General features: G+C 42.4%; 1 protein-coding gene and 1 long non-coding RNA gene across 3 annotated transcripts; both read left to right on the top strand.

The window, feature by feature from the left end:
- The first annotated feature begins 317 nt into the window (after nucleotides 1–317).
- CLEC12B (C-type lectin domain family 12 member B) lies at nucleotides 318–9,665 on the top strand. Of its 2 annotated transcripts, none has more exons than XM_003988397.5 (6): nucleotides 318–499; nucleotides 2,596–2,694; nucleotides 4,723–4,941; nucleotides 5,701–5,855; nucleotides 6,032–6,147; nucleotides 9,218–9,665. In XM_003988397.5, the coding sequence occupies exons 1-6, from the start codon at nucleotides 409–411 to the stop codon at nucleotides 9,366–9,368; spliced, it is 831 nt and encodes a 276-aa protein (XP_003988446.1). In that variant the 5' UTR covers nucleotides 318–408; the 3' UTR covers nucleotides 9,369–9,665. The 2 variants fall into 2 exon arrangements, with proteins under 2 accessions (XP_003988446.1, XP_019690055.1); XM_019834496.3 differs by lacking the exon at nucleotides 318–499 and adding an exon at nucleotides 1,993–2,107.
- Nucleotides 9,666–11,774: 2,109 nt separating this feature from the next.
- LOC111561473 lies at nucleotides 11,775–13,943 on the top strand. Its single transcript, XR_002744109.2, has 2 exons — nucleotides 11,775–12,710; nucleotides 13,449–13,943. It is a non-coding gene; the product is annotated as an uncharacterized LOC111561473 (long non-coding RNA).
- Nucleotides 13,944–14,479: the final 536 nt, after the last annotated feature.

Here is a 14,479-nt window from a genome sequence, read left to right as displayed (position 1 = left end):
CGACAGTCGGACCCTTTACTGAAACATTCAGATCCTCTACCTGAGGATCATGGGAATTCCCCCAGGAAACTGCCATCCGGGCTCTGCTCCAAGTACCCCTATTGCTTCACAAGAAGCAGTGCAGAAAGAACAGACGGATTGAGATCTTTTTTATTCTGGTTTCTAAAGAGAAAGGTACTTGACTTCTCTTTCTACACACACACACACACACACACACACACCACAAACAAAAACGAAAACAAAAAACAAAAAACTGATTGTCATTCTGTCCTTCCAGAGGGGCGGTGGGGTGTGTCCTGGGTCAGTAGAGTGTGTTTATAAAAGCTCCCAGCCTTGAGAAGAACACCCTGCTCCTGAGCCTGAAGACATTGCAACATTGAGTAATTTACAGTAGCGCTTTCTTCTACAATGTCTGACGAAGTGACTTACGCGACACTCACGTTTCAGGATTCTGTTGGAGCAAGAAATAACCGGGACAGAAATAACCTAAGGAAAAGAGGTAGGAGTTCAGAGACAGCAAGATGTTGACCTTGGGGGATGCACAGGTGTTAAATGCTTTGAGGTCGATGCTAAGGAGAAGTGTGCTGCAGAATCTCCGAAACGGAGACAAAGTTGTGGGATGCGTTAAGTGGAATGGATGTTCCCAATTTGGGGGAGAAAACATGTACCTTCCTAGATCTCTTTAAACGTGTGGTATCACTATGTTTCTTGAGGCTCTGTGCCGTAGTGAAACATATTGGATACGAGAGAAATCGAATTTGGGGATTAATGGATTTCTTTTTAAAAGTGAAGTCGTGATATTGACACCTTGTGAGAGATGCCAGGCAAATATTCTTTTAGAAGTCAGATGGGAAACTTCTAAAATAGAGAAAGTGGAGGAAATTTCTCTTTTTTAAAGGTACAAATAACTGAAGAGAGGAATGGGAAGATGAGTGAGTCAGAAATAGACAGGAGATCATTTCTGTTTTAGAAGTTTAAAAAAACTGTTTTTAGAAGGTGGAAATTCCCAGTATAATTCGTACTGTTGAATCAATAATAACAGTATCTGTATAGTATTTTATATGCATTATATCATATTTTTCTCAAAATATAATTGTGAAGTAAATGGAATAATATTAGCAAAGCTGAGGCTGAAACAAACTAAATGGTTTAGCCAAGTTCCTACAACTAGTATGTGGAGTCCAAACTCAGTTCTAGTCTTTAGCTCATTCCCTTATCCCTTGTTGGAAGAAATATAAATCTCTGTGGTCAGGAATCCAGGTTAGTATATCAGACTATATTCTTAATTTTTAATAATCCGTTGACAGTTCAGCTTGTCGCCCAAATCATCTGATATATAGGAACTACTTTCTCCTCTTTGGATTTGTTTTTAAGTGTGTGTGTGAGTGTGTGTGTGTGTGTGTGTGTGTGTGTGTGTGCACGCGTGCCTGTGCGTGGTATTAGGGCGATATGCAAAGAGGACGGGAATAGGTTTGTCATGGGCTCTAATAAAACTGGTTATACATTTTCATTTATTTGTTTGTTTAAGTTATAGCTGTAATCCTTGAGAGAAAAGGAGTTGTGGTTGTGCTGTATGTGACAGTGCACCTGGAAATTTGCATTAATCTGTCTGAAAATGTTGGGCTAGGTGCCATTAGATTCTGAATAAAGAAATATCATAGGTTAGACTACATGTTAATTTTGCCTTTCATTCAGTATTCATTCATTACCTACCAGATGCTAAATAGAATGTAATTGATAAAAGTAAAATCCATAATAATCCTAGCCTTGGGGAGGTTTTGTGACCTCAAAAACTTGGAGTCTCCCCTATTGTCCAGATCATCCAGAGAAGCATTTTTTTTTATTTATTTTTTTTTAATTTTTTTTTCAACGTTTATTTATTTTTGGGACAGAGCAGACAAAGCATGAACGGGGGTGGGGTAGAGAGAGAGGGAGACACAGAATCGGAAACAGGCTCCGGCTCTGAGCCATCAGCCCAGAGCCTGACGCGGGGCTGGAACTCACGGACCGCGAGATCGTGACCTGGCTGAAGTCGGACGCTTAACCGACTGCGCCACCCAGGCGCCCCCAGAGAAGCATTTTTCACCACATCTCATACATGCAATTGGTAACCTTTTTTTTTTTTTTAAATGTTTATTTATTTTTGAGACAGAGAGAGACAGAGCATGAACAGGGGAGGGTCAGAGAGAGAGGGAGACACAGAATCTGAAGCAGGCTCCAGGCTCTAAGCTGTCAGCACAGAGCGCGACGCGGGGCTCGAACTCACGGACGGTGAGATCATGACCTCAGCCGAAGTCAGACGCTTAACCGACTGAGCCACCCAGGCGCCCCTGCATTTGGTAATCTTAAAGAAGGGTGTTCAATGATATAAAACACAAACCTAAAAATTAGGAGACACTCTTAAAGGGAAAGAGAATGGTGGGAAGAGAAGTGGGGGAGCACTGATGGTAGAGATCTTACCGCACATCATTTTAGGTATTTTTGAGAAAGTAAAGAGAGAAAGAAGAGGGAGATTTTAGGAAGCTGGGGAAGCTTCCTAAGTGGGAGAAATAAAAACTCATGTGCAACTACAATTTCTCTGTTGGCTTTCTTCAGGGTGTCCAGCTCCCTCCCCCATCTGGCGCCAGGCTGCCCTGAGTCTGTTAACTCTTTGTCTGATGCTGCTGATTGGGCTGGTGACCTTGGGGATTATGCGTAAGTATATTTTCATCGAACCCAAGAAAGGTGATTAGGAAACACATTTGTAAACTATGCAGACTCAGGTTTGACAATATTATATGATCACATCTCTTTCATTCTTCCAAGTCTCTAAGCTCAACAACCAAGGGACAGACTTTATGATTATGAGGATTTTGGAATTGGATTTTATCCATTTCCTCTTAATAAACCAGACTGGATTATGAACACGGCTTTTGTTTTTCCTCTTTATTCGTTGGAATGGGGAGCTTCTTTTCTGCATAGAGGCACATCCACCTATTATCCCAGTGGTGACCAACAGGGAGCCAACAGAGGGGGACTCAAGGAAAAGCGTGCCGTTTCATTCACCCCAAAGACTTAGTACAAGACTGGCTTAATCTGCTCACTCAAGACCTTTCTAGTGTAGAAACAGCCTGCCTGCTAGAAATGAAAAAGAGATAAAAACAAAGAGGATAAGTTACCTGGGGGACCTTACCCTGTATATAGAAAGTTGAACCACCTCTGCGTAACAATGGAAGTTCCAGTCCCAATCACAATAGCCCCCCCCCAAAAAAGAGTATTCCCTTGGTTCTGACCCATCCTTGAACCGTCAGGGTCGGACAGGATAGGGAGTTGTGGACTAACATTAAGTGGAAGAACATCCTGAGAATACACACTTTGTAGGGTGTCGTTAAGTATATGATGGACAGAGCAGTATTCCCTTTCAGGGGACTTGCAGGCAAGAAAGTTTATTTTCTGGAGGATGCTAGCACCTTCCATGCTACGTTCTTTCATTTTTACATTTGAAAGATTTCATGGGTAATTAGAATTTAGACATACTGGTTTGAACATTTAACTAGGAGCTAATGATGTGGCTTTAGCCTTTTTTCTTTTTAGCCTTCTTTCTTTTAGAAAGAAACATGATGTTCTAGCAGCAGTCACAACTATTCAGTAGCCAATCATTAGGGATTAGCAGTTGATCTTCTACAATGATGTGTATTTTAAAAATGAAGATGCACTGATGCATATTCATTGGTTCACTATAGACGGGTGAAGGGTTTTTTTTTTTTTTCCTGAAGGGCAGTGACTCTTAAATTTATTGTGACGATGAATCACCTGAGGTGCTAATTAAAGAGGCTGATTTTTATGGATCCAGGGCCAGAAATAGTCTGGTGTGGCATTAAAATCTGCATTAAAAATGTTTATTTACTGGGGCGCCTGGGTGGCTTGGTCGGTTAAGCGTCCGACTTCGGCTCAGGTCATGATCTCACGGTCCGTGAGTTCGAGCCCCACGTCGTGCTCTGTGCTGACAGCTCAGAGCCTGGAGCCTGTTTCGGATTCTGTGTCTCCCTCTCTCTCTGCCCCTCCCCTGTTCATGCTCTGTCTCTCTCTGTCTCAAAAATAAACGTTAAAGATTAAAAAAAATGTTTATTTACTTATTTTAAGAGAGAGAGTAGGGGAGGGGCAGAGATAGAGGGAGAGAGAGAATCCCAAGCAGCCTCCCAGGCTCCACACTGTCACTGCAGAGCCCTGCACAGGGCCCGATCTCGGGAACCATGAGATCATGATCTGAGCTGAAATCCTCAGCTGACTGAGCTACCCAGGTGCTTCTAAAATCTGCATTAAAAAAAAACAAATATATGGATGATTCTGATAAAAGTGGTCTTCACACCATACCTATTGCCTTAAAGGATTCTGTTCCCATGAAAACACCAATTACATGAACCAACTCCAAATAGGAAAAAAACCACACTAGACGAATGGCAAAATGGCATTGCCTTAGATGAAATAACAAAGATATATAATCATTAATTCATTCATTTAATACAAGTATAATCAGATGCAAAATCTCAATACAATTATAAAGGATGAGCTCCAAACAATTTGGAATAGCAAGGCAATCGTGTGTGCTTCGTCCACGATGCTTCAATTATTGAGAGCCACTAATACATACGACATGATGTAAGAAATATGGCTGTGTTAAAAGAATTACCCCTGGCTGAGAATAAGAGGATATGTGAACATGTATCCTATTATGTCTTGGAGTTTTGCAGACATCTCATGAAATTAACTCAGATTCAGAGAGATTAAGTCAACTGCAAAAAACCATCCACCAACAGCAAGATAACTTCTCCCAGCAGCTGAGCGACTACAGGAATTTTCCCACCGGGGAGGAGCATCTCAAATCCCAGATCTCCAGTCTATTGAAGCGGCAGGAACAGATGGCCATCAAGCTCTGCCAAGAGCTGATCATTCGCACTTCAGGTAATCAGGACCTACCGTCAGGTCAAATCTGTTGCCCCAGTGGGCACTGATCACATGAGCCACCTTGCAGTATGAGAAAGTTATGTTATCCAAAGACTCCTAATGATGTCGCCCTACATTTCCAGGGGACAAGGGAAGATAGGAATTTATTTAACATTTCTGAAAACACAGAGGTGAATTTGGGGAGCATCTTGCAATGATCCCAACCTCGATTCTTCAGCCTCTTAATGTGTGAACCATTTTTAGGTGATGCTGATGTTATAAGAAGTTAAAAGTGTAGCTGGTAACTCTGAGGCCAGAAGACTGAGCCCTGGAAGGAGAATTTCGATCACTGTTGCCCCAGCCCATAATTGGGGGGTGATTTCATTTAAAAAAAAAATTTTTTTTCAACGTTTATTTATTTTTGGGACAGAGAGAGACAGAGCATGAACGGGGGAGGGGCAGAGAGAGAGGGAGACACAGAATCGGAAACAGGCTCCAGGCTCTGAGCGATCAGCCCAGAGCCTGACCCGGGGCTCGAACTCACAGACCGCGAGATCGTGACCTGGCTGAAGTCGGACGCTTAACCGACTGCGCCACCCAGGCGCCCCTGGTGGGGGGGGGGGGGTGATTTCATTTTCACAGGCTCCTAAAGCGGTATGTTTTCAGAATGCTGGGTCTCAGACCCTATCGTCAAGTTCAATTACTTAGTTCCCAAATCCTTTCCCAGTCACGCCAGGATTATTTAATTTGTGCTAATGGGTGTAATTTCTTTTTCAGACCACAAATGCAATCCTTGCCCTAAAATGTGGCAATGGTACCAAAACAGCTGCTATTATTTTGCAACGAATGAGGAAAATACCTGGGTTAACAGTAGAAATAACTGCCTGGACCAGAATTCCACCTTGGTGAAGATAGAGAGCTTGGAGGAAAAGGTCTGGCTGAATTTCTTTCCCTGGTTATAGACATTATTCATATGATGGAAAGTAAATACGTGGAATTTCTGACTCACACAGTGGGAATTCGGGCATTTTGAATGGGAATGAATATCTTAACGTCTGCAAACCAGAATGTGGCTCTGCCATCATATTTTCCCCGTTGTCTCTCTCAGGATTTTCTCAAGTCACAGCCATTACCCAAGTTTTCTTTCTTCTGGTTGGGCTTATCATGGGATCCGTCTGGAAAGAGCTGGCTATGGGAGGATGGCTCCATTCCGTCTCCATCCTTGTAAGTTTCAACTGTCGGGGTGATGGGGGGCGGGGGGAAAGCAAGCGAAGAATCCTAAGAAATGGAACACTAAGAAAATCAATGTTAACTGTAAGAATTATAAATCTAGATCCAAAAAAAACAAAAAGAGTACAATGTACAAAGAAAAGAGAGCTTCAGGAAAAACTATTGAGAGCAAGACTACCTAATTTCATGTATGTGACAAACTCATGGCAAAACACGGAAGCTTTTCTATTAGTTGAAATTTCTTTTTTTTTAATTTAAAAAACAAATAATACGCTTTGTTTGAAACAGTTGATAAATATTAGCCCTATGATAAAAGCACTGTTATAGTCCTATTTTAGGGATGAAACAATTGCCATAGAGAGATTAAATAACTTGCCTGAGGTCACTGAGCTCCTAAGTGGCAAAATCAGGACCGAGTGCTTTTGCGATCATGACCTTGGGCTCTCTGCTACCCTGGCTGCCCAACACTTACAGTCCAGAGGGTGGTGTTTATCATGGACATACATTAACACATTTATTTAAATTCCAATTGTCAACCACTTTCTAACAGCAAGTATGTCTAAATTGGCGAATCAGTTTAATAATTAGTTTTTTTCATGGAATTTACCAATTAGATTATATGGCAAATGTTTTTCATGACTTAAAATGAGCGGAATTCAAGGTTTTGAGGAAATATTTAGTGTACCTATAGAATACATGATACTTTGAAAATTACGGTTTTTGCAACTATTTAAAGTTGTGAAAAAATAGATGTCAAAAATATGTCAAGGAACACAGTCTTACAAAATTCTCTTAGTGATTACAAATCAAATATTTTGAGGAACACAGCTCATCACAACTATATCAAGACGATACAGTTGTATTTGTACTTTTTAAAAAATTTTTTTTAACGTTTGTTTATTTTTGAGACAGAGAGAGACAGAGCATGAATGGGGGAGGGTCAGAGAGAGGGAGACACAGAATCTGAAACAGGCTCCAGGCTCTGAGCAGTCAGCACAGAGCCCGACGTGGGGCTTGAACTCACGGACCACGAGATCATGACCTGAGCTGAAGTCAGCTGCTTAACCCACTGAGCCACCCAGGCGCCCCAATGAGCCACCCAGGCGCCCCTGTACTTTTAATATAATACATGGTATTTGTACATTACATGAAATGTAAGGTCATTTGGCACATTTCTGGGTGTGGTGGGTTTTTTCTCCACCTCCCTTCCCATCAAGTTATTCACCCATTCACCTCACTCCTGTTTTACTCCTTAATGCATGTTGTCCAAATTTCCTTTTTTAAAAAAATTTTTAATGTTTATTTTTGAGAGACAGAGAGAGACAGAGAATGGGCATGGGAGGGACAGAGGGAGAGGCAGACACAGAATCTGAAACAGACTCCAGGCTCTAAGCGGTCAGCACAGAGACTGATGCGGGGCTCGAACCCACGAACCGTGAGATCATGACCTGAGCCGAAGTCAACCAACGCTCAGCCGACTGAGCCACCCAGGCGTCCTGTCCAGGTTTCCTTAAACTGAGTGATAATCACTCATTTTCCACCAAGGGTACTGTGCTTCAGCGGTGGCTCCCCACATTCCCTGAATAACAAACAATGACAGGTCTGCACTTTTGTCCCCAGATAGATGTCATCTTTGTCCATTTCCCACCATTTTGTCAGGGTGGGACACACCATGACAATTTTGCCCTCGCTAATGACCACTACCAGTCATATTAAATCAACTAGTCTGGTTTCGCCCAAATACTCACGGCGAAGAGCATGTGCAAAGTAACAAAAACACAAAGATGAGAGTCACTTCTTTGCAAATGGAGCCATATTGGGCATGAGATGATAACACACTAATCCGGAGTGTTGCTGCTAGACTGAGGGTTTATAGCACGCGCCACCATACCCTGGGAAGTGCCACTGTTTCCATTTTGGGCTTTACGAAGATGAGTCCCTTCTCCCAAAGGACTTTTCATTATCCCAGGCCCCTCCGCTCACTCCCGGTTAAAATATGGAGGAGATGGTCCCTGCAGCAAGGTGGGGAGTCTGACGTCACTGATGCCCTGAGACTGTGGCTGTTATCACGCAAGGTGCCGGGACTGAGCTTCTGAATCACACAGCCGTTTCCTCCCGAGTGAGGCTAATCTCAGCAAGCGCAGAAGCCAAGAGGAAGATTTAGTAAGCCCGGCCCTGAAGCCAGAAAAGAACACTGCAGTTTATGCAGATCATGCGAGTAAAAAGGCACACAGGAGTTGAGACCGGCTGAGCATGATTTGTAATGACGTTATTCAAGAGTTACCACCAATTCCTTACGGAGGAACTAGGGACCGGTATCAGAACCACATCGATGTAGTCACTTATATTCTCCCTTAACCCTTATCGTGTTCTTTCTTCCTCCTCCACACGTGTGTGTATATATATATACATAACACAAAATTATATACGCACAAAATTATATTTGTGCATAACAAAATGTAATAACTGTCCACCCAGAACGTGATTTCACTTGTCTGTTTTCCTTCATAAAGTTCCAAAGTAAAGAAATCCTAGTACTTCTAATATCATATGTGCTGGGTAGTTTCTACCACGTTAATGGAGAGGTTACAAATTCTCAACCCAGAACTTAAGTATCCTGCTTAAATAATTCTACCTGGGATTATGATTAACTTGAAATGGAAAATCTCAGATATGCCAGCTTGAAGAACTTTGATATGTTGTGGGGGCGCCCGGGTGGCTCAGTCGGTTGAACCTCCAACTTCGGCTCAGGTCACGATCTCACGGTTTGTGAGTTCGAGCCTCGCATCGGGCTCTGTGCTGACAGCTCAGAGTCTGGAACCTGCTTCGGATTCTGTGTCTCCCTCTCTCTCTGCTCCTCCCCCACTCACACTCTGTCTTTCTCTCTCTAAAAAAATAAATAAACATTTAAAAAAATTAAATAAGAAAAAAGAACTTTGATATGTTGTGGAACCAGAAGTCTCTCAAAGTTCCGATAGATGGCTTTTGGTAACTGAGAACCCTGAATTGTGATCAAATTTCAAATATGAAATTTGTCTTTAATTTTAAATGGATGCCTTTCCAGATTCAGCCCTAGAGAATACACCCAGATCAATGGATCCAGAGGATGTGCCTATTTTCAGAAAGGAAAGATTTATCTTTCCCGCTGCAGTGCTGAAATTTCTTGGATTTGTGAGAAGACAGCTACATTAGTGAAGATCGAAGATCTGGATTAATACGCATCTTCCGAATTCACCAAGATGTAAGGGACTTGTGATTACGTTCATGTGAAGAAAGAGAAGCCTACCCGACCACAGCCAAAAACATGAAAAGATGACGGTGTACGTAAACTATCAGGCAAATAAATTTCACGGGACATCCTCTGCTTCATCGTCTGATGGCTTCTGATCTGATGTTCTGGTGACTGCTGGGGACCTCGGGGGAATAGCCACTGTATGGCCCTGTTATTCTATCTCAGCATCATTTCACTGGATTTCCTCCCTCAAATAAAAGGCTCTTTTCCTGCTCTGTCATCACACATGCACAAGTGTACAGGGGTGGCGTTTGAATATTTAGCAGCCAGCAGCCCTGGAACAACATTCAGGAGGCCCCGTTGTGACAGAGATCTGGGGGATTCTGGGATAGGGGTGCTGGCGGCTAGGGCAGCAGCATTATACCAACTGATTTGAAAATATTTTAGTATCTTGGCAAATTGTTTGCTCGTACCCTTTGTACGAGCTTTGTCATATAGGTGGAGTAGCACATCATTTAGTATTTATACTATCATTTTTTTAGATCAGTAATGTTGAGGTTATTGCTTGGGTAATCTGGGTATTAGAAATTGTGTGAAGATAGTAGAACCATTGTGTTCTATTTTTCAGAACTTTCCTGCGGCATAGCTGGTCAGCGTCCCTGCACGGTAGTCGCCGAACATCGTAAATCTAGCTTGAACGTTTTTCTGGGACAAAATTGCTTATTCGGTGAAGGAGATGGTTTTTACTTGCTCCTCATATAATTGCGCAGCTGAGTAGAGCCTCGATAGAATGGTAAACTAACCCACAATACTGATCTGGCCAAACCAGAGATCTAGAATTCACTGGAAAAACTGACATGATCCGAGTTCTGAGCTAGGTGCATTTCAGACTACTTTGACAATCCTTTGAAAGAACATCACGCTACATCCAGTAGCCTTTTACTCTCTAAAGATTTAAAATTGAGAGCTGATTGAAATTTTACATAGGCACTAACAGAAACTCTAGAACAAAGGAATCAAAGTCTAATGTGAAAATGTAGTGAAAATTATGAGCAAAATATACGTAAGCACAAATTTGGAAACATAATTATTTCATCATAGTTCAAGTGAGCAGGCTTTACTAATTATCATACAGGACTGAAACACAAGTCTAACACAGATTAAAAAAAGCAACTTTACTCTTTTATTTCTTTAGTAGCTTTCTCTCACTGTCATTCGCACAAAGACAAAATTATTCCTCAAAGGTCAACGCCTCTGCACCTGACTCCCACACATTTGAGTTTTTCTTTATTCCCCTGGGAAAGATCATTTCTTCTTTTATTCCTCTATTTCTAACCATCGAAAGATCTACGATTAGTGTTAAAATATCTTTGTTGGTTATTTTGTTCCTATCAGGAGGTTACAAGTTTCTTCCCTGGTGTCTTGTATCTTTTAACTCTTTCTCCTGTGCACTCTTTCACCCTCACTGAAAGAGGACGTTTCTGTTTCTGACCTCACAGTGGCTCTGGAATTTCACCAGATTGTATTGCTCATAGACGTCTTCCCGCTTCCCTGCCATCATGATGTCGTCCCTGGCAGCCTTTGCAGTGGATGAGTAAACCCAAAGGTCTTCTGGAAGATCCTCCAACCCCTTATGTTGGAATAATTTATTCCTTGCTGCTTTCTGATACCTTGGCTTATGTTATGAGACATGCCATATGCCAGGAGTCAATCTCTCTCTCTCCCCACTATTGAAAATTTCTGGGAGATATCACACAACACACACACACACACACACACACACACACACACACACTGTCAAAAGTCCTGGGGAAAGGCCATGGTTTGTATTTATTTTGGATAACTGTCCTTCCCTCATTGAAGAGTTATGTAGTTTCCAAAGCTGTCTTCGTGTAAGATTTATACAGGTAGTCCCCTTAAAAGGACAGATTCCTGGGCTGCACCTCAGGTCTAAAGACTCAAAATGACTGGAGGGCAGGACTGCGGAATCTGCAAGTTTCACAAACGCCACTGGAGATACTTATTAACTCAGCCTGGATATTCGCCAATGTTTGAATAAATGGCCTCAATACTAGCTTCCCTGAGCAAGCATATTCAAAGGCAAAGGTGGCGGAACCATCCTCAAAGCGAAAACTCTTTCTTTTCTGTCTTTAAAAACATTTTGCTTATTTATTTATTTTTAATTTCATTTTGCCAGCTTTACTGTGATATAATTGACATATAACATTGTATAAGTTTCAGGTGGATAAGACAACGATTTGATATATGTATTGTGAAATGATTTCCACAAGAAGCTGGAACATTATTTTTAATGTGTATTTACTTTTGAGAGAGAGAGAGAGGGCGCGCGATCCAGGGAGAGGCAGAGAGAGAGAGACCAACAGAGGATCTAAGGCAGATAGCAGAGAACCCAATGTGGGACTCAAACTCACGAACCGTAAGCCAAAGGTGGACACTTAACCAACTGAGCCACCCAGGCCCCCACAGTAGGTTCAGCTAACACATTCATCACCTCACTGGATGGCTCTTTCTTCAGTGTTAGCAAAATTAGTTTGGCTCGTGCAGGGCGAATTGGGTCAGGACAGGTCAAAACTGGGACAGAAGTAATTACAAACCTCAGCTATTTCATTTTTGTGAGCTCGTCCCACAACTCTTTAATGAGAAGATTGGTTGGGGTGGTCAGGCTAGACAGGTAATATGCCATTTGCTTTATCTGGCTTGGTGGACATACTCAGTTTAGCTGTGCGCTGAAATTATACTGAGAAGCTTTGAAGAAACACTGATGCCTGAGATTATTCCACCTCTTAGGACTCTGATATAGTTGATCGGGGGTGTGATTAGGTTATGGAAAAAAGAATTTAAGCTACTCTTAGGATTCTAATTTTCAGCTAAGGTTGAAAACCACTGGACTGAGATCATTCTAGCGACCATTTTGTTGGCGTAGGGCTACCATATTGGTAAAATAGCCAGACGTCCATTATATATGAAGAGAGAAGGTGAGCTAGTCCCATTGGTGAGGAGTCCATGGCCTTGGGACAGTGGGCATGGTGACTGTGATCGGAAGCTAGGGTTGTTGGTATATTCGAGGCTGTATACTGATTACCCTAAGTGAATCATGCTTGTTATGTTTGCTTATGTGTGGAGAAAGATGAAAGGGCACATTATTAACACTCTTTTCCTCAGGGCAGGTGTGATAGTAGTAAAACTGGACAGGAAGAGGATAAAATTAACTTTTAAAACTGAGAATTCATTGTGAAGCAGAGGACTGAAGAGGTGGTCAAATTTAATAAGACGATCCTGAAGCCAATGGAATTCTGTTCCTCAGGTATGTTAGTCTTGCCGAACAAGTAACTTGAAGAGCTGACATGTTTTTCCCCCCCTCTCCTTCAAGGTATATAATATTATAAAGATAATAAAGTGCATCTCCCCTCAGTTTTCTCTAAATATATCTTAGCATGTTTTTCAATAATCAACAAAGACTAGGATTAAAAGTAGAGCATACTGGGCCTTGAAACGTACTGGTTCACCCATTAAGCCATTTTTTTTTAATTTTTTTTTCAACGTTTTATTTTATTTTTGGGACAGAGAGAGACAGAGCATGAACGGGGGAGGGGCAGAGAGAGAGGGAGACACAGAATCGGAAACAGGCTCCAGGCTCTGAGCCATCAGCCCAGAGCCCGACGCGGGGCTCGAACTCACGGACCGTGAGATCGTGACCTGGCTGAAGTCGGACGCTTAACCGACTGCGCCACCCAGGCGCCCCTAAGCCATTTTTTTTAAGTTTATTTATTTTTGAAAGAGAGAGAGTGTGTGCACGTGCACCTGAGTGGGGGAGGGGCGGAGAGAGAGGGAGAGAGAGAATCTCAAGCAGGCTCTGCACCACCGTCAGCACAGAGCCTGTCACAGGGCTCGAGCCCACAAACCTGAACCGGAATCAAAGTTTCAGATGCTTAACTGACTGTGCAACCCAGGCACCCCCAATAAGCCATTTTCAGTGGTCTCGCAGATCATTTCTAATGTTGTTCCCTATGAATAATCTACGTTCCTCTTTCCGTTTTCGTAGTCATGGGGTCTAACGGCCTTGAAGCAACACCTCTACCTTGATGCCTATTATGTAGCTCCCCAGCGATTCTGGAAAATATTTGACATGAATGGATATTTTTGGCTATCTTGAGGACCAGAAAAATGTGATGTTTCTGTAGGCGATTTTCGTCCATTCTCTGCCTAGAGTATGGAGGTAGAGAAACTGTTCTCTTCACGTTCAGGTTCACAGTTAGAGGTGAGAGTGCCGTGTGTCCTCTCAGTTGCTCAGCCAGCTGTAAGACACGGCAAGAGGTGTAATACTAGAAATAGGGAATGAGTGCTATATGTGGAAATACTGAAGAAGGAGTGGTAACGTCGCTTTCGGTCTATTTACCCAAAAGCTGCTCTGTGTTTTCTTCATGTTCTAATTACCTTCTTTGGGTTAGGATGCATGTTCTACTTGTATACTCAATTGTAATTTTATTTATGGACAGAGGTCAAATCTGTGTAAATAATAAAATACGCTGTAGCTGATCTTCATGCTTCCCAGATCTGTTTAGACTGACAAAAATTTCTTAAAATTCCTAAAAGAATCGTGTAGGTGCCTGTGAAACCAATTGTGATGACGACGATAATAATTAATTATAACAACAATAAAAAATATTCAAATCCTCTGAGGAAAAGGCCATCTGTGAAATCAGGGGACCCATTCTGAGAGAGGACGGGAGGATTACGTTTAACGTCCTGGTTTGGGCACAGGGTTGGTTGGTAGAAGAGTCCACGGCACAGGTGGACGTAAGCTTGCAGTCTCTCTGCCCGGCCCCTGGGACCTGGAAAGTGTCCCTGAATAGCACTGTGAGCTGACAAGGTAAATCTCCATTTTAAGGGCCAAAATAAGTAGTTTCTGGGAGGCCAAACATCTGTTTTTAAAAAGGCACACCTGGTGGCTCAATTAAGCGCCCAGCTCTTGGTTTCAGCTCAGGTCATGATCTCGCAGTTTTTGTGGGTTCGAGCCCCATGTCAGGCTCTGTGCTGACAGTGTGGAGGCTGCTTGGGATTTTCTGTCTCTCC

This window comes from Felis catus, chromosome B4 (genome assembly GCF_018350175.1).
Source record: "Felis catus isolate Fca126 chromosome B4, F.catus_Fca126_mat1.0, whole genome shotgun sequence".
NCBI lineage: Eukaryota > Metazoa > Chordata > Mammalia > Carnivora > Felidae > Felis > Felis catus.
This window is presented reverse-complemented; position numbering and strand designations above follow the sequence as displayed.